Raw genomic sequence first — 20,402 nt, forward strand, 5'->3', positions numbered from 1 at the left:
AAGTAGGGTTTTCTCTTTTTTTTCAATATACATATCAAAACAATCATTTATGAAATGAAATCTCTTGCCATTAACATTATTATGTTTTAAAATAAGTATGTATAATTGGGACCCGACTGTCGCAGCTGGTTTATGTCTTGTCTTTGATGTATGTGATAACTTATGATACTGTAGCCCGGAGATTATAAAAAGCATTATATTCTATACCTCACTGTAATTTTCCTAACTTGTAAACAATAGTTAATGTTTTTATTAGAAAATTTAATTAGATACAGAACCCATATTACCATGATCATATAGACATACTGTATATTTTTTTGCTATTGTCATTTTTTTATCATTATTATTTTTATTATTATTATTATTTATCATTATAATTATTATTATTATTATTATTGTTATTATTATCATTATTATTATCAACCCTAATTATCAGTGTAATGAATATTTTTTTTTTACATTCCGAATTCCATGAATTCGTATAGACTCTTCAAAGACGCGGGATCAGACAAAAATATATTAGACATTTAGTTTCATATACTTCAAAATTACAATATTTCATTTTATACAAAGTAGGCAACAAAATGGACTTGATATTCTTGGAATAGTGCCGGAGTGCAAGCGCATTTGGATCAAAACATGTCAAATGAATTTAGTTTCGCAAATGTCTTTTTAAACTTCTCTGATCGTTAGATTAAGAGGCTATGCACATAAACATGATAAAGGTACCATTTTTTCAATGGTGTTCACTCGTTTGACAATAATTATATTGTAACAATATCAAAACACCCTATGATTATTTTAAACTTGTCAAGATAGTGATTATGAAAGTAATCATAATAATGTGATGATTTCCAAGCACTTTTTATCAATTTTCTTTTAAACTATACATTCAAATAGATTTAAGCTCAAATTTCTACCATGTTGTATTTGTGTTTTGTTTACATTGTTCATACGATTATGTAATAGGAGGCTGCATTCTACAAGCTTCGCTTTTTAGCAGCTTCCTCCGTTTCCGACCTGGTACATGGTTATCTTGATTATTATACATAATAAGTTTCTTTGTTTTATTGATTATAATTATATCAAGATGTATGTAACAAAACTTATTGTAAATGATTGTTGGAAATAGAAAAATAAATGAAATGAAATGAAAAGTTAATATAAATTTACTTTCAGGGATTTCTATGGACTATTTTCAGAAATCTTTTGCTTTTAAACGATATAGTCCGGCATACTTATTGTTTTAAAAAATATAGTGTCAAAATAGAAAGGACGTACAACCTTGCATCAGTACCCCCACAAACAACTTACACTTACAAGTTAATAGTGTTTGTGTTTTTTATTATTATCATTGTTACTTCTCAGAATAAAGAATTTATGGTATTTGTTTTATGTAAATCAGCGCGCGTTCGTTTCACGAAATGTTTATGTGATATTTTGTCATTTAATGTAATAATGTACACCATTTATCTATTTGAAAAAAGACAGGTTGTGTCAATAGGTATATATGTCTGTGTCGCAAACATTCGTGTTCATGCTCACTACAAAGAATCTAAAATAAATTGTGATCACATCAAAAGGATTATGAATACTCGCCTGTAAATATAAATGTGAAAATGAAAAGAAAGCGAATTCATGACTGTTTATTGGTTTATGTGAAGGGTCTTTTAAACTTGTGGTGATAATTTTGGATAAAGTAATAGATATTCGTGATTATGGAAAAAAAAATCATGTGTGAGAGGGATGTGCGAGTGTGTATGGTTAAGCCAAGATGGGTGACCCTCGGTGGTATAATTTGAACCTCATTTCTATGATTTCTTTTCTCTATTTTTTCATTGAATAATATTTTTCTTCATATCATTTGTGAATGCATTAAGGCAAATTTGATAGAGAGATGGATGGAGGGGGTTACACAAATGGTGGAGGTGAGAGTTGAAGAGAGAGAGGGGGATGACAGCCCGGGTGACAGTGGGGTGCTTCGCTTTAAAGAATTGTTTTTAAGCCAAATAAAAACGAGATGAGTCCATACCATGTAACTTTAATAAAATTGTGTCAGGGGGTCGTTGAGAAATGAAATATTGTCTTTTGTTATAATATAGACTTCATTTTTTTTTTATTCAACTACAAACCCTTATAATTTTCATATGAATTATTTATCAGTCTTTATTTTCGTTTATTAAATTCTAGCATTAATAAACTTGATGATAAGCCAATTATATTATCACTTTCAAACCTCTCCATTATTTCTGCCAAACAAAAATTATATAAACAGGAGTGGATCTGCCACATAAATATAATGGGTCTAGCGCCCTCTCTCGTTTACACTTGGTGTTTTGAACAGAAGTCGGAATGATGTGACGAGAGTGATTCCTGCAAAATGTAGATAAATGAATAAGAAAAAAAAACTATAAATGCTATAAATGAGATATTCTATTAGTTAATTTGGCAATACCACTGAAAAGCCAAACCACAATCGCACGATAACATCTATTTTGAAAGGCTCAATGTTACTGGAACATGAATGACCCTGGTTTTTCCTTATGTCTTGATCATAGAATAGCTAATATTATTTTATCAGTAAGCCTATACTATGCACTTTCAACATACAGTTGAATGAATGGTTAAACAAATGTAATTTCATATTTTCTACCCCCGCTCCCTAATTCCCCCTTCCTTGTTTTCTTCGTATAATATCGCCTCACCCCTCTCTCTATTTCTCCCTTTTACACACACTCTCTCTTTCCTTCCTTCCCCCCCCCCCCCACACCCTCTCTCTTCTGGGGTGCCCTCATCCGCACCCAAGTGAACACCACCACCAATTTCTCCAGTCACGAGTTGGTAAACCCCACCAATGCCAGCTAGCCACTCTGTGATCTATTACAATGCTTGAAACTCAGCCAGGAGAGACGGCAGAAATCCACTCGCTAAAACCTTTAATCCAGCCAAATATTGTGAATACACGCATCAACATGGATTCCCCTTTCTCCATTTTTTTTCTGATAATACAAACAAAAATATGTCCGTCATACAAAAAGAATATGTTTTGTAAATGATGGTTAAAGTGAATGAGATTTTGTTTCGTGTGCCATTTTGCTGAACAGTGTACTTCATCCACTTTTGCGATGTCTGTAAGATTTTTTTTATTGTGTTGTCGACTAAAGGAGAAAATGCAAAAGTAGATTTTTGTATGGATTCAAGAATGTTGTCCGTCGCAAATGGCAAAATGGGACTGAAAAATATTTAAAGGTACATTGTTGAAACTGAGGTAGATAACTCTTGTGACTTGTCATGCTAGCGCAATCTTTTGCGTACCCTACCCCGACAGCATCCAACGCTGCGAGGTTGTCGTTGAATTCATCTTCTCCAACTTATGACGCCATTTTATTCACCTCATCATGTTTCTTCTTCTTCTCCTTCTTTTCTTCTTATTCTTCTTCTCCTCCTCCTCCTTCTTCTTCTTCTTCATCTTCATCTTCCCCAACCTACCCCCCCTCCAAGAAGGTTTGAATAACGATATCTGTCATTAGTGCATATATCTACATGGTTTTTGTTTATAATGCTTTTTAAGTTTATCAAATCTTCAATGCCATCGGGCAAAACGATCTAAGTCCTTCTGTGAGCTCGGTTCGTGTTATGCTAATTACCTTTGTTCGTCCAAATAAAACATGTTAATAACCTGTTTCAAAATGGCGGATTTCAGCTCTGGTAAGCTTTGTAAATGAAATCATTAGCGGCTATGGCGAATCGAATCTTGTGGGCTCTCAAGAAAATTAATTTAATTCAAGGTAGGAATTGGATCTTCATACATACAGAATCACGTGTTTTCATGAAGTAGATTGTCAAAGAACTTGGTAACTTGACGTTTTGACAGAAACGCTTGGCTTAGCGGTTGTAAATCAAAAAGCCTGCGCGTTGTTCTCATCGGGAAATGTTTCAAGCGGCGGGCTGGAGCGGGGTAACTTCACTCCATATGCCCGCTAAGGAGACAGCAACCGTCAAACCATCTTCGATCATTTCGGACGGTGGCGTAATGAGCCTAAAAATAAGAGGGGGCTTGAATTGGCGTATCGCGTAGCATTTTTTCTAATGCAAGCGAGCGAAGCAAGTGAGCAAAAATGTCGACGTTTTTATTACAAAAAAAATCCAAGGTTGTGATAGAGTTTGACATAATATTCAGAAAATAATATCATATATCACCCTCATCCCTTTCCTTTGCATATTCGTGCATGCATAATGTTTAACTTGAAATAATGAAAACCAAGAATTGGCATCTGTTGTAACACATTTTGGTACTTTACCAAAATGTGCAGTTGCCAAAATGTGCCGTAACCATGTTACTGCACATTTTGTTAACTTCTGGGATTTTTCGCTCAGTTGTCTGTACTCATTTAAAAAAAATGCAAACTACCCTGTAACTGCACAAGGAGGGCATTTCAGTTGGTCTGTATTTTCTAAAACCGCATCGGCTGAACCCATTTGGTTTACCATTAATTTTGTCCAATCTCGAGTTGGTCTAAGATCTACATGGTCTAATACCCAATATTTCCAATGGCTTTTCGTCCAATGACCGTGTCGTCTAATGTTGTTAAGTCCAATACCATTTCGTTCAATAGCCATTTCGTCCAGTAGCCAGTTAGTCTAAGATTCACTTCGTCCAAAAGCCAATTTGTGTAAGAGCCGTTTCGTCGAATAGCCACTTCGTCTAAGAGCTATTTCATCTAAATGCCAAGTTACTCAATAATTTTTTGCCCAATTGACTGTTGGAATAAGAGCTACTACGTCCAACAGCCACATCGTCTAAAAGCCATTTCGTCCAATAGCCACTTCGTCTAAGAGCCTCATCGGCCAAAAGCCACTTCGTTAAAAATCACTTCGTCCAAAAACCTCTTCGTCTAAGATTCACTTCGTCCAAAAGTCACTTTGTCCGATATTCACTTCGTCCAAAAGCCACTTTGTCCAATATTCACTTCGCCCAACAGCCACTTTGTCTAAGAGCCATTTCGTCCAATATGCACACATTCACCTCTTTTGTGAAAATTATTGACTTTCCCAATATCAGATATACAATGTACATTAATTTTGTCTTCAGATCTCAAAATTGAAAATTCAATCGTTTTCATAAAAACAAAAACACAAGAGAAGGTTATATCTAAATCAGGCTAATAAATCGCTATTTGTGTCTAAATGATAGTTGTTCGTACTACATTGTGGTGTGTTTCTTTTTCTCCCACTTTTTTTAAGGGGGGATGGACAACTCACTCACTGAATCTGCACCTGCCCCAGTAACGGTTATTAGACTAAGTGGGAATTTGACCAAATTGGTATTGGACCAAGTGAGTATTGGACCAACTGTCAATTGGTCCAAGTTGGTATTGGACCAACTGGCGATGAAATTAGACGAACTGGTTATTGGACGACATGGCTATTGGAAGAAGTGTTTATTAAAATAAGTGGCATTTAGACGCGTAGGAAATGGCAAGTGGTAGAAATTGCTCTTAGACGAAGTGGTTTTTAGACAAAGTTGCTTTTGGACGTACGTATGTAAGTATATATTTGAGTTTTGTCAGACGTGTATCAATCAGATATGATTATTTACGTCTGGGACCGACCTTTAACGTCACCATCCGAAAGACGTGACTAGGGCTCGAACCTCTGCATCAATTTGTAACTTCCCCCACAGCTTGGGGTGTCACGCGCGTAAAACATTTCCTATAGACTTGTGTGTTAAAATGGCACTTAAGAAAAATTCATAAAAAATAAATGTGAAATTAGACGGTCGAATGTTTACTACCTTTGGATAGGATATATATCTGACATTCCATATCTGACCAGAGAAGGGTGTCGTAGCCAGCTCATTTTAAAAATAAATCGCCATTTATGAAGATAACTATGATGGGATCAAATTCATCAACTGAAACAGTAAAAATAGCCCCAATTCTTCCGCCAGTCAAAAAATGGTTCCAAATCATCGATATATCTTCCCAATTTGGGCAAAGGAAGTTCAGTAGTTACTAGAACTAGAATCAGTGTTAGATTTTTAATCATATTCATACACTTTTGCCAATCAGCAATATCAAATTGAAAAAATTCGAATGGGTTGGGTCGAACGAATATCTTTAGCCCTCCTGATGTAATTAGGCTCGTGGCACCTTGGATTACAGGTGCACGCCACAACGCCCAGTTCTGTGGCTCTTAAGTAGTGGTCACACCGCCAGTACTTTGCTGGAGCAGTGAAAAAAAAAATCATCACCGCTCGTTACAGAAGTTGGCCACCGTTAAGCCAACGCCGTATACGCACGGCCACCGCTGATGGTCCCTCCTACCGCTCCAAAAGTTTTGAGCTGCACAAAATATTACGAGCGGTGAGGAGCGGGCAATTTTCCGCTCCCGCAAAGTTCACCCCCGCTCCAGTCAAAGTTTGACACCTCTAGACCCAAGTTCGTGCATGGGCGCTTGGGTCCGCTAGGCCGACGCGGAAATCTTGAAAGCTGGATCACCGCTACGGTGATTAAACATTGCACAAACTTTGGTATGCGTTTTACGAGCGTACACATGATTGCTGGAACGGTGTCGGGCGTTGAAGCAGCGATCCATTGCGGTAATGAACTTTGGTTTGGCGTTGGTATGGAGGCGTCACCGCTAAACCAACGCTCGCTACCGTTAAACCGACGCTAAAGCAACGCCGGCTTTAGCGGTGAACCGCTAAGGCAACGCCCGTTTTTTCGATTTTTTTTTTCCATATTGCGCGCGGTGACAAGCGTTGTCGAAATTCGACCTCCTCTCGCTATTTCACAAATATGTATTGATAATATAATATAGTTTCTATCAAGGAGCATGAATCCCCCCCCCCCCCAATTTATCAAAAATGGCACTGTGACTTATCTTAATCATCTTATTAATATGAAAAGAAGGTCTGGTTTTTTTTAAATAGTAATGGTCCTTCTCTCATAAGGAGGGGGGCATTTCAGTTCTACTAGTTTGTCTCTTTTCGTTGCCGTTGTCAGAAAATGGTTGTAGGAATATTTGAAGAAAAAAAAACACGATCCGTTTGAGCCCCCCCCCCCCCCACATAATAATAATAATAATATTCCGCATTTATATAGCGCTTAACGACGTCTCTAAGCGCTTTACAGATACATTATTACCCCGGTCATCAGATCCTTGCATGCCCGCATACAATGTATGCACCTTCTCCACTCCCTGGGGAGCATTCCAACAAGAGTTCCAAGACTCAATTGCTAGGCATACTACATAGGCTTTCGCATCCTACCGGGTACCCATTTAACACCTGGGTGGAGAGTGGCAAATTGTGGATTGACGCCTTGCCAAATGACGCTAGGCCATGGTGGGATTCGAACACACGACCCTCTGATTACAAGGCGAGAGTCAGAACCGCTACACCACAGCGCTTAAAGAACACTGGATCCACCCTTGATATCAACCAACTAACGTTTCACTAATATTACTTATCACACATACATGACATTAGAGGGAAGGAAGTAACTGAGAAATTCTTTAAAATTATCCATATTTGCTGCAATTGTTTTGAAAGTTGTGAAAGATAACTGAAGTTACAATGAAAAAAAAATTATTGTATTAAGTGTTGATTGAAAAAGGGATTATAAAACTGTCAAGTTTATATCACGCGGGAGAGAAATGTGGTTATAATTCCATGAAGTAATACATCAGAAAACCAATATTATATATGCATGTAAGTCTATTAATAGCCTTTTATAATGTATAAGCGTCTCTTGACCTGCCAATGCCTACATAACTAAAAAGATGTGATCGACCGCATACGTCATTATGACATCATCAGGTACAATATTTAGCAGTGCTGACAAATGGGAGAATTTGACAGATAAGGTTTGACAAAGAGAAGGGTAATATCCCACCCAACTTGCGAGGATCGCCTTATTTCATGTTCATGACGGGTAATTTGAATTTTAATTTGAAAATGTACGCTGTGCAGTTATTATTCTTATTATTGAACCGGTGTTTTGGCTCAGTTGGTAGAGCGTCCGTCTCACAACCGGGAGGTCGGGGGTTCAAACCCCGGCCGCGTCAGACCAAAAGACATTAAAAGATTGGAGTTGCTGCTACCCTGTTTGACGTTCAACAATTAAAAGGGATAGAGCCTCGTCGATCTGGCGCTGCACAGCGGCTGCGGGCCCACGATCAATTGGGCAAAACAAATTTTCGGAGTATTTCATTTCTGGTGTCTATTTCGAACAATAAAATATGGATTTTTTTTTTCTCATGATCCAGGGGGCCGTTTCATAAAGCTGTTCGTAAGTTAAGAGCGACTTTAAGAACGACTGGTGATCCTTTCTTGTGGTAAGTGGTATATTCATTTGCGATGGTTAAGCGCGTAAGAAAGGTTCACCAGTCGTTCTTAAAGTCGCTCTTATCGTACGATACAGCTTTATGGAACACCCACCAGGTGTATAAATGGAGATCAGTGCCAAAAAGAGGAAAGGACCTTCGATTTTCCCAATTCATTTTAATTTTGTAAGATATGGATGGAAAAGGGGAGTTAATTTGGGTTTCTTGCTGAGGTTTGTGGACTTTTTTTACCAGGCCTATTAGATTATTTCCTGTGTATGTGTGTAATTTGGGAGTTTGCTTTGTTTAGTGACGAATTTTCGTTGCTGATATGAGGGCGCCCTATACACTCTGCAGTTGTACCTGCGTGAAAACCATGGACGTATAATGTCCATTGTGAAAACACACAGCTTTTGGGCGCCATTCAATTTAATTACATGTTTGATATTTCAAATTATATCAAAGATCTTCAAAAAGATTCGGGAGTGGTTGCTTGGCGAAGAAGGGATGGGAAATTAAATAGTATAATAGGCATGATGCATATTCAACCTGAAAGTCTTAATGATAAGACTTTATTTTGTGATGTGATAAAAATATTGCAAGCTCGCATTTCAAAATGATCGTATTTAGAGTGATGATTCATAAAGTATTTATTTTACATATCTACGTGGGCTGATAATCATGATAGTCCTTTTTGTGTTTTATTTATCTTTCTATCTTTTTCTTTTCGGTTATCAACATATTAAATATTTAATTATAAGAACTAAAATAATATGGACCTTCATAAATATATACTGTGAATATACACCATTTTCACTGGAATGAAAGATTATAGTGATATATAATTAACACATTTTATGTGTTTTTAGAATAACAATTATAATTTCACGACATAATCCAGCCCCTATATCATTAGCCTTTAGATACCCCTTTGGTATTGTGATCGGACATCACTCAACGGACATTACACTTGCGTACAACACCGAGCGAATTACTCCCCAAAGACGTAATGACGGAATAGGTCAAGTTTTTTTTCTTATGAGAATATCAGATGGTGGAGATTTTCATTTTTTCAAATTTTCTTCATCCTATCTTTGAGAAGTCTTGCCAAAACGGTGTCCTTGCTTTATAGTTTATCAAATTTTTCATCGGATTTCTCTGTGCGCCCTGTTTAAAATATTTATAATGTTGATCCAGTTCTACATCTCTATATAAGCATAAAGGCCTTAAAGGGAAGCCTTTCCCTGCCAACAACTATAATGTACAAATGTCTTGATCTCATCAAACTTCGTCTTTGCATTTTGACAAATTATCACTTAATTAACCATTCTTGGCTGATAAAATAAAACAAAATAATTGTTCATTTCGTTTATGGAAAGTTGGGGATATTTATCATCCTGTTCCGTCTGATTTTGAGGGGAGGCCTGGGTCAGAATTTTATTTTTTACGGAAAATTATTTTAGACTCATTTTAGAACTAATTTTTCATTGATTCGTTGCCATCTTGACAAATTTTGTTAATGTCTCCATCATCTGCCTTTTAATCCATCTTCGAACGTTTCTGCTAGGAGATTACCACCGCCATCATCAACGACGTCATCTTCGTTGTCACCCTCCTCGCCATCATCATCATCATCATCATCTTTGTCGTTGTAATCACCATAAATGCAATCGTCGTCATTAGTATCACCATAACGCAATTACATCTCAGTCGCATTACAACCATCATCATCATCATTATTATCATCATCATCATCAACAAGATCATTATCATCATCAACATCATCATCTTCAACAACACAATTGCAAAGCAAACATCATCACCATTACAACAAATTATCACAATCAGCGTCATAAAGTTGAAATATTGCTTTAAAAAATATCAGTCATAACGATTGTGGTAACTAAGACTACCACATCATTACCATCATCACCATTACCACCATTTTCATCATCACCACCATTATCATCATCGTTACCATTGACATATTCGTTATCATTAATCATTATCAGCGTCGATACGGTCACTCGCAAAACCTCATTAATCATTATCATAATTAAATTTAAAAATGTAATATAATTATCATCATCGTCGACGTTATCACCATCATTATGATTATCTTCTTCTTCTCCTCCTCCTCCTCCGCCTTCTTCTTCTTCTTCATGTTCTTCTGACTTCTTCTTCTTATTATTCTTCTCCATAATTTTCTTCTTTAAGAACATTCAAAACCAGTATTAAACCACTTATCACCCTACACAGCGTCATGATCACCATCTTCAACATCATTGAACCATGACCACATCTACCACCAAACACCACCACCACCACCACCACCTCCACCACCACCTCCACCTCCATTTTGTATTATCATCCCCAACAACAATCCTCAACATCGTCATCATCATCATAATCACCAACAATAAACACAACATATTTATTCACTCTCGTCATCGTCGTCGTCGTCAATAACTTTGATAATTATCTTCTCCACTCTAAGAAAATGTTAAACCTTTCATATTTAGCAACGCCACACTCGGCATGCAGGGAGGACATTAAAAGTTGTAATTTTGCACCTTTCGACACTTAAAGACTGTGCAGAGTTGTGCCTGTAAAGGATGTTCGCAAATCAGAAAGGTGGTATTTATTTGCATCACTTAAAGTTGGAACGATAATTATTTATGAGAGTGTTCTTAGTGGTAAATTATAAATTACAATAATTATCTCTCCTTCTTTCGCCCTATATGTTTAGCTTCTTAATCGCAATATCACTCACGCTGTGCCCCAGCCCCCTCACATTATCACCATTTCATTATCATCATCAATTCATTTCACTTCAAAGACACATCGATAGACAATAAACACATTCACAGTGTTATATTTCGCTCTTAATTCTTACTTTATTAAATCAGTTTTCCTATCAAATCGAAGGAAACTTTGGAAATTTCTTAAATAGTTCCTCTGTAGCGCATGCAGTTCATCATTACAATTACAGTTCGTATGATTCACAATAATAGTCCAAAAATGGGGAAACTTGGTACTCAATTATATCAAAAGTTCTGTTCTACGAAAAATGTAAGAACAAGCATACATTACTCAATAATATCTGACTTTGGTGAATCTCGTCATAATAGTAATTAATAGGTTTGGCCAACTGACATGGCTAGTGTCATGCTATTATGAATTAATAGTGCCATGAATAATCCGAATGTTCAAATCGGTTGGATTTTTTATCATGCTCTTTGAAATTCGGACGGATACATTGTCGACAAAACTTACAATTTGGTTATGAATATACAAGAATAAACTTTGCTCTTCGTCAAAAATCATGCTTTTTTATGATGCTAGAAAGCAATGGATAAAAAAAAATGATGTGGTCTTGTATAGAGTTTACATAAAGAACAAGTCTTTGAAGTACGCATCTTTTCTTTCTCTTTAGAAAAAGGTCGTTTGGTTTAGCATAAGTGAAAGTACAGTTGTCTGTTTTTATTGAGTTGTGAAAGTTTTCATACTTTATGTTTTATAATTATGATATGAATATCGATTATAAAAAATAAAGTAAAGATTAAATTAGTTTTATGTTGGTCTTCATTGAAAAATTGTCTCCTCCGATATATATAAATTGGAGTAATAATATTGAAGGGTCTCAATCTGGTCAATAAGTGCGCTATATTATATCCAATATCATCATTTCTATAAAAAGAAGAATGAGCAAAATGCATGGACAGTAATACTTATCATTCTCGAGGAGGAAAAAAAACGAACGATATAGTAATTAATCATCGTGACTCTAGAGGAGAATAGTCACAACTTGTTGAATACATTTTAACAATGGGCGTGGCTTTAATTTGGCAACGCCCACTGAGCTATAGATGCCAAATATACATGAACTATACATCTATCATGTGTTTACAATCACATAAGCATAAAATTAATCAATTTCGTGATAAAGTATAATACACTCAAAGTTCAAAGGCATGTAGTTCACTTCATATTCACTTATAACAAAGCGAGCTCAATAAATACAATTCGCTTTCTTTTTTTAATTCTTAAATAACTTAAAAAGTATAAAAATTACGTCTAAAAATATATTATATTCTTCGACATTCTCAGATTGTATTTTCACTTTCATTATAATACAAACACCTTTTCAAATAAATCTACACGTATCCCCACTCACGAATATTGCTCAACAGTGACTTGTAAATTCATTCTTATTGGACACAAAGAAGTCCTTTTTATGAACACGTGGTATTTTGTTCTCAATATCGTCACAGCTCGCCTCGGAAACGATGTTTAGAACTTCAAAATAAAATATTGGAAGATTTCAGGCTAACCTTGCATAGATCGTCGATCTCCTTACAAACAGCTTTTATTACTATCTGGTATCAATGTGAAAACTGAATATATCATCCAATTTCTAAAATTTCATACACGTCGTAATATATTTTCAAACAATATATGATATTGTAGTTACATGTGATGGCCAAAATACAGGTTATTGAATGATTTGTACATTTATTCATAAATTAAATGTACATGTATATTTCCAAATAAAATATGGAAATGACAGATGAACTAATTCGTGTCCAATGTGTGAGGGTATAATATATTCATCTAAATACTTGTCCAATTTTATATGCAATTTTGTCTAAAGCAAGGGCTGGAAAATATAATTTTTGTCAAACCTTTTTTTTACATAGCAAAAGATATACATCTTTATTAATTTTTGATCGTTTCTTCTTTCAATATAATAATTGATCAATATCATTTTGTACAACATGTACAGTTTGTTCTATTAAAATCTAAATAATAACATCGATAATTATGAAAATTATGATATCTTACAATCATAATAAAATGTTGAATCCAAATGTATAAAACAATATTCAGAATGGAAACTGATTCCATATATCATTCTAAGAAATCACGTACAGCAATGGTGAGAAATAATGCACATAACGTTTCATTTAAAAATTTCGCGATTAAGTACACTTAGATTCTTCGCGAACAATCACATTTGAATGTTATATAATGTAAATAGTACTATAAATAAAATATACACAAGGACTGTCCACGTGCAACATAACGCCATTTTTTTCCATAGACAAATTTCGGCGTTAGGTGCAATATCGTCATATATACTTTTATTAGAAAGAAGGGCTAACTGTAGACTTTGTTATTATAATATTAAAGACAGAGTTAGGCCGCAGAAAAAAAGGGAAGGTTGGGTGGGGGTGGGTATGCAGTTTTGTTGCCGTTATCGGCGCTAGGATTAAGGAATCGTCATACAAGTGATTCTCCCCACAAATTATCATTATGAATTATATATTTCGAACTTGACATCGGATCGTTTTGGACCTGGATATATTTGGTTAAAGGTCCGATTGTATTCGACTGTTAACCATCGCGACTCTCACGTGGATAGTATATCGGAACCGACTCATAATAACCGATACCTGCATCTATCGATTTACACGGCTATCCGCCTCGAGTCCCAGTTGTATGTGTGACCGAGACTTTAAAAAATCAAGTTGGTTGTTTGGTAGGTACAAAGCGTACGAATTGGATGCACATTTAACGCAAAATTTAAAATAAACTTTCCCCACTCGAAAAGTGTGAAAAATAATGAATTAACCCTCTCGTCAATAGTTAAGATATGAAACATATATCTTGACAAATACTTGCAGCTTTGAAATTACTACAACGTCTGGAAGTCAGAATGGTATTAGTTAAAGGGGGTAAACAAAATATTTTGCAATCGCGGCAAAATAAATCATCGTCATTTACGCTTCTTTGAGGAATATAGATTTCATTATTGATTTATCATCCGCAAGTTGGATTAAATCTAGCTAAGTTAAGAATTCGATGAGGGTTTTTGGTCAGGTAAAATATTTTAAGAGGTTAAAAATGTACATCACCACTTCACACTTCGTAGAATTTAAACTCCACTTCGTTCTCACTAACGTGCAACGATTTTCCCCAAGCTCGTTTCCACAAATTAGATTTAGGGTTTTATTCAACTTTGATACAACAGTTAATAAAGATACAGAGTTTTATACTGAATCAACAAATGTTAGGTAGTCTCCTGTTAAGTCGTCATCTTGTAGCACACATACATTAAATTTCTTATTGTGATCGAAGGTGTACAATAACATGAATACATAAACAGAATGAGGTAAATAACAAAGGCGCATCAGTATTGCCAATCTGAGGATAAAGTTCTAGTGATTATCTCATTCTTTGATGCGCTGTGTTGACTGATTAAATTACAATAGCACACGTGAATACAAAATATGTCTACACCTCATTTTTTCTCCTCAAAATCATCCTTTTGGTTTCCTACTCAGTTCTTGTCCAATTTCATGTGCATATACATCACATTGCATAACTCTCATTTGTTTTGGCAGCGTGTGGTATTATCATTAAAATTATTCAGTGGCACGTGTTTTCTTTCTGAAAGCAACAGTTTCTTCTTGTGAATAACCAGTTTATCTGTAAGGTCCTTTTAAACAGTCCGTGTACCGCCTCATGCGTACACTGCGACGTAGGCTTATTGTTGGAAGCGCGCTGCGTTTTCTGAGCGTAACTAAGAAGTAGTCCGTCGTCTACCGCTCCTGAGCAGCGCGCAATGGTCTTGCATTATCCATTTCTCATAGGGCCGCTTTTCATTCAACAGGGGAAGGGATGCTCAAAAACTTCACCAGGTAAAAGATGAAAGGATTGTCTGTTGAATCGCCATCATAATTCCGAGAGAAAAGTCGAATGAATCGTCCATGTTTCTCCCGCTCTCTCTCTCTCCTCAAACTCCTCTCCCCAAAATGGCTTCCTCGAGCTGGTGTCGTCGCACGTGGTCGTCGTGCGCACTCGAAGTCGCTCTATTTTGCGGACCTGTGTCGCCTACGCCACTTTCTTGATAGTCACAAGAGCTCCGTGGGCGGGACCAGCGGGATGAACTGGGCCTTCTTCTGAGTGCGGACCTTGGCGATCCTGGACTCGCCGTACTTGTTGATAGAGAGGAAGAGGGTTCGATGCCTCCGCCTTTTGTTGGTGCTGTCTGGCATCTTATAGGCGTATGTGTTGAAGAAGTTGGGTTCGAGCTTTTCCTGGAAGTAACAATTCCGACTTACTCTCCTCTGTAGAGGGGTAGATAACAAAAGAGAGAGAGTAATGAGATGAGTGCATAGACTACGGTTTAATCTTGGAAAACAAATAATGAAAATCGTACTTGACAGAGAAGAAGAGAAAAAAGAACTAGGGGTAGAGAGAAGGAGTGAGAAAGAGAAAGAAGATGGAGAAAGGCGAGGAATATCAATGACAAGGAGACACGAGAGAGAAAGAGAGAGGAGAGAAGAGGAAAGACGATGTTCTTTACAATTAATCTGACTGCTTCATCATTCCATCGATCGATGGTGCTGTGTTATAGTCGTTATCATGTCATAATACCCAGTCTAACGCAATGACGTTGGTTTGCGTTATTAATAACTTGCGTCATCTTTGACGTCGAACGGTCCATGTCGTCATAGCGTGAATTTAAAAGAAATTGTGTGACGATGTACGTCGAGTGTGTATGATGCTTGCAATGAACACACTTTGATGTTGTGCACAAAATTGCAAGATGAAACTGCATTTGACGCATCTTGATGTCAATTAGCTTGATTATGTCGGGTCATGTTGGTATCAATGAGCTATGTTCATAAAAATATGTCTACAAGTTAATCAACAGTACTTACGTTTCCGTATAGGTTTCCGTTATCGTCTACACAGACGTAGAGCTGACTCTTAAGACCCTTGATGGAAACAATACTCCGCCTCTGCGACTGGATGTAAAGGCTAGCTGTTGGCGAAAAGAAAAAAGACAGAAAGAAGGGACATTGGTAAGTAGTGCTTGTTGACATTTTTATATATGCAAATGGAACGTAAATTATTGTATAGATTAACTGATTAAAAGATAAGCAACAGAGGCAAAGAATGTCATTACATCTCAACCATGAGTTTACGCGCGATTCTGTGTCTGATCATAGTCGTTAATTTAGTTCAAAGAAAAGGAATGAGACAGACAGAGAGAGATTTAAAGAAACGGAGACAAGAATACAGAGATAAGGGATGCGGATATATTGAATATATTTCCATCATTCCATGATACCCTGTCCTCTCATCATCTTGAATAACAGGAGGCTGTTTCATAAAGCTGTTCGTAAGTTAAGAGCGACTTTAAGAACGACTGGTGATCCTTTCTTACGCTAAACCATCGCTTGAAAATACCATTTGCCATAAGAAATGATCACCAGTCGTCCTCAAAGTCGCTCTTAACTTACGAACAGCTTTATGAAACACCCACCAGGAATATTTCTCTGATTGGATTGCTTTTTAATATGCCGTTATTGTTTGAGTTGGATCATGCCTGGCTCTAGGTACGAGGTAATTGGCTGTCGCGAGCGGAGCAGGGTGGCGGCTATCGGGTCGTATCAAGTAGCAACGGGGATCCTACTGGGAACAAACCCGTTTACATAGGGTGCGCCAAGACTGAGCGTTCACTTTCCCTCGGAACAAGCCACCCCTGACCGCCTACTTCCCCCGATAAACCGAGTCACGTAGAGAGAGGAGGCGAAAAACTTCGATTACGATTTTTTTTCTCTCTCTCTTTGGGGGAAACAAAAATACACGAGAAAAACCAATCGCCACAGCAAGAGGTTAGCTATAAACTCTAGTTTGATCGGTCGGGAGTCCGCGCTCAAATTTCTGGAGCTGGCATGAGACCACTATTGGCTGTTAACTACCCCCATTAACCCTTCTAACGTCGGGACAGACTGCTCCCTACTGATCTAATAGTTGGTTAAGGTTGACAGTTGGCAGTAGCTGGGTTAAGCCAGTTTTGGGGGCAATATACCAGGTGCAGGGAATTTCTTTCCGTGATGACCTACGACCCCGCGTGTTTTTTTATCATCAAAATCACGCTGCAATTTTATAGAGGTTGTCTACAAGCGGTTAATGGGCTCTTTCAAATTCAATGTTGGTCTGCAAAATGGGAAATTTATTTGGGCTGCCAGGCATTTAGTAGATGCATTCGTTCGAAAGTCTTCAGCAGAATATGGGGGGGGGGGGTAAAGTCTAGAATGAAGTTTCGAAAGATGTTTGGAAAATCGAATCTCCCTTATACCAATATATGTACTTGGTTGTACATGCTTCATGTGTAAACCGTGTTCATATTACTTCGAATCTACTCTGCAGTTCCAATTAGAAAACTTTTTTTTACTATCCTATCGTACATTAACTGATTCAAGAGGGGTAGATATATATCCTCCATGATTTTAATGAATGCGAAATAACCGATTTGGGGTCAAGTATAGGAGATTATACTAAATAGATGGAACGACGTTGACCTCAAGGGTGCCGAGTCAAACGCTTGATACAGGTGACGACACGAAATAATGTTCCATCGTCACCAGGATGTTACGACATAATGGGATGACAATAAGTCATGTTCCACGTGATCATGTAGTTAATAAACATCCCTGGTACGTGTATAGAGAATAACTCTGTCAATCTGATACCATTACTAACATACCCAAAGCCCCAAGAGAGTATGATACACGGGCTATGGGATTCAGAAGCACGCGTGTGCACGTTCCAAAAGTTACACTTATCGTAGCTCAGTTTTCAATTTCGTAATGTAGATGAACCTAATCCCGACAAATTAGACCCATTTTATCTTGACAAGTAAATCTTGCTTTAAACTTCGAAGCAGGGATATTCTATTTTGAGAATACAATAAGCCTCATTTCGCTATGGATATCCTGCTCATATTTTCAACTCTTTTCTTGCAAATGTCTGCATCATCTTCACTGTTAAGTATATGGACCGGAAACGTGAAATGTTCTTCCTCTGCTATTTATTATGCACTCCAAAATAAAGTTCTTGGTAGTGTCTTCCGCAGGAAGAGTTCCATTTCACGCCCTTAGTAACGGACAACAATAAGCCACTCCGTAGTCTTTTTAATTCTTGTTTGCTTACAGTCAAGTTATTGGCCATACCCTAACCGGTTTGGTCTTTGTGCGAGAGGGGGCCCGTTATGTAAACGCACCGCCGAGCCTGGGCCGACTATTGATGTGGCTGCTTCGCTCATCTTTGTCGGTTGATTGTCAACAATCACCATCCGCACTAATTGTCTTTTAAACCGTTACTTAAAATATCAACTAAAACTAAGTTACATAAGAAACGAGGTGAACGCCTCCGTATCTCGACCAGATGATTTAATCTTTAAACTGGTACAATCATTTACGAACTAATTAGGCATAATTACCCATGTATTATAATCATTGTGAGTTCATTATAAGAAAGACAAAGATCTTCATTTTCCTTGGAACTGTCACACAGTCTTAACATTTATCATTCTGTACGTGTGACGAATACTTATATGTAACATCTTTTAAGGATGGCTTTCATAATTTCACCTTTCTATTCCTAACTTGATCATGAAGAATAAAACATAGCTTCCAGTTTGCTGCATGATTTGTTCGGTTATATATATATATATATATATATATATATATGTATATATGCATATATTTCCTCTATTTGAAAGAGAGGGAAGATATGCTATTCAATCTACTTTATTTGTGATTTCGTAATAAAGCATAACATAACGTCTCCAATTAGACACCTTTAATCCACCCTGCTTCTGTTCTGTCTTCCCATGTTTCCCTTCTATTATTTTTTTTAAACTAGAAACAATTTTTTTTTCTGCGCCGTGTTGTTGGACCATCTTTGCAAGCGCTGAGAAGGGGCGCAAAATGAAACAGAATATAGATCGAGAAAACAAGTTTGCGTTAGGGCTTAGCGCCCCCAGGCCAATGGCTTGGATCGCTATGCAGATGGGCATGCTCAAGTGGTCCTTTAACAGGCACACTTGAGCACTCGAGGGGTGAATAACAGAATATGGTTACACGTGTTACCAACAAGGTATTCAACGAGAAAATGAGGACTGGCTTAAAGACCAGGTGAAGCCACAAATGACACAAATGAAGACAAAACGACAACACCAACATCGGACCATTCAACGTCAAACGAGAAACCAGTACTTGGAAAATGACAGATTTTGATTCAGGTCCTGGCCAATTTTCAAAGGAACAAGACACAAATATGTTTTGGTTTATATCTATTTGTTAGTTAGTTCAGGTCCTAGCCAATGTTCCAAGGAACAAGAGACAAATATGTTTTGATTTATATCTATTTGTTAGTTAGTTAGGATAATCAACATCGTATCTCAGCCACTTCATAATCTGCTCTTCAACGCGCTCGAATCTCTTCAACAAAGCAAACTTCTGGATTGTTAGTCACTATCTGATGAAAAAATTCGTCAAATCGAGAAATTATTAATCCGTCTAAGATACACAATTATCAGTCCGGACTGAACAGGTCAAAGCATTTCCGTTCAAACTTAGGTATAATCTGAACCCTGGAAGCAATTGTTTAACATTTGCAGTGGGTATGGCTTAATATTTGTTTATTAATAGACGCGCTGGCATTGATTTATTCATGTCAAATAATCTTGGAGTGCTTTCTGAGACTGCATTTGGGATGACATTTTGTTTCGGACCGTTCCGGCTCTAAATTGGAATAACTTTTCCACGAGATTGTCAATGAATATCACTTGTTGAAAACGAAAGAAAACCAAAGTCTGATGTTTCTTGCTGTGGCAAGTAAGGCATTTACGGGTAATTGTATATTTCATTCAAGTAAAGGAGAAGAAATTATTTTGGGATTAAATAATCCGTTCCATCTTTTATTTAGAGTTACACTCTTGCCTCTGCTGTCACTATACATGTTGAAGTGGCTTCACCAAAGTGACAAATATTACGACATCTATTGACCCAAATTTCAGACCAGCTAGTTTTCCTGTCACGATTCCTATCGTGGGTTGCGCTGAGTTTATCCACTTTTTCTCTTCCTATTCACAAGGAGAATACGGCAAGAGTTCGGGTGCACTCTTGAAAAATCTGTTTTGTTTGACCAGCTCGTTACAAGGAAACAAGAGAGGGAAATCATTGAAGGGGCTCCTCTCCCGAAGGGGGTTG

General features: G+C 37.0%; 1 protein-coding gene across 1 annotated transcript in view; it reads right to left on the reverse strand.

Annotated features, from left to right (window-relative positions):
- Positions 1 to 11,200: 11,200 nt before the first annotated feature.
- Positions 11,201 to 20,402, reverse strand: part of LOC129261399 (fibroblast growth factor 14-like) — a 28,862-nt gene continuing 19,660 nt past the window's right edge. The window contains exons 2-3 of the mRNA XM_064100416.1: positions 16,059 to 16,162; positions 11,201 to 15,461 (exon numbers count right to left, since the gene is read on the reverse strand). Of these exons, the coding sequence (XP_063956486.1) occupies positions 15,246 to 15,461; positions 16,059 to 16,162 (320 nt within the window). The 3' untranslated portion in view covers positions 11,201 to 15,245. The remainder of the gene's footprint in view (positions 15,462 to 16,058; positions 16,163 to 20,402) is intronic.

This window comes from Lytechinus pictus, chromosome 5 (genome assembly GCF_037042905.1).
Source record: "Lytechinus pictus isolate F3 Inbred chromosome 5, Lp3.0, whole genome shotgun sequence".
NCBI lineage: Eukaryota > Metazoa > Echinodermata > Echinoidea > Temnopleuroida > Toxopneustidae > Lytechinus > Lytechinus pictus.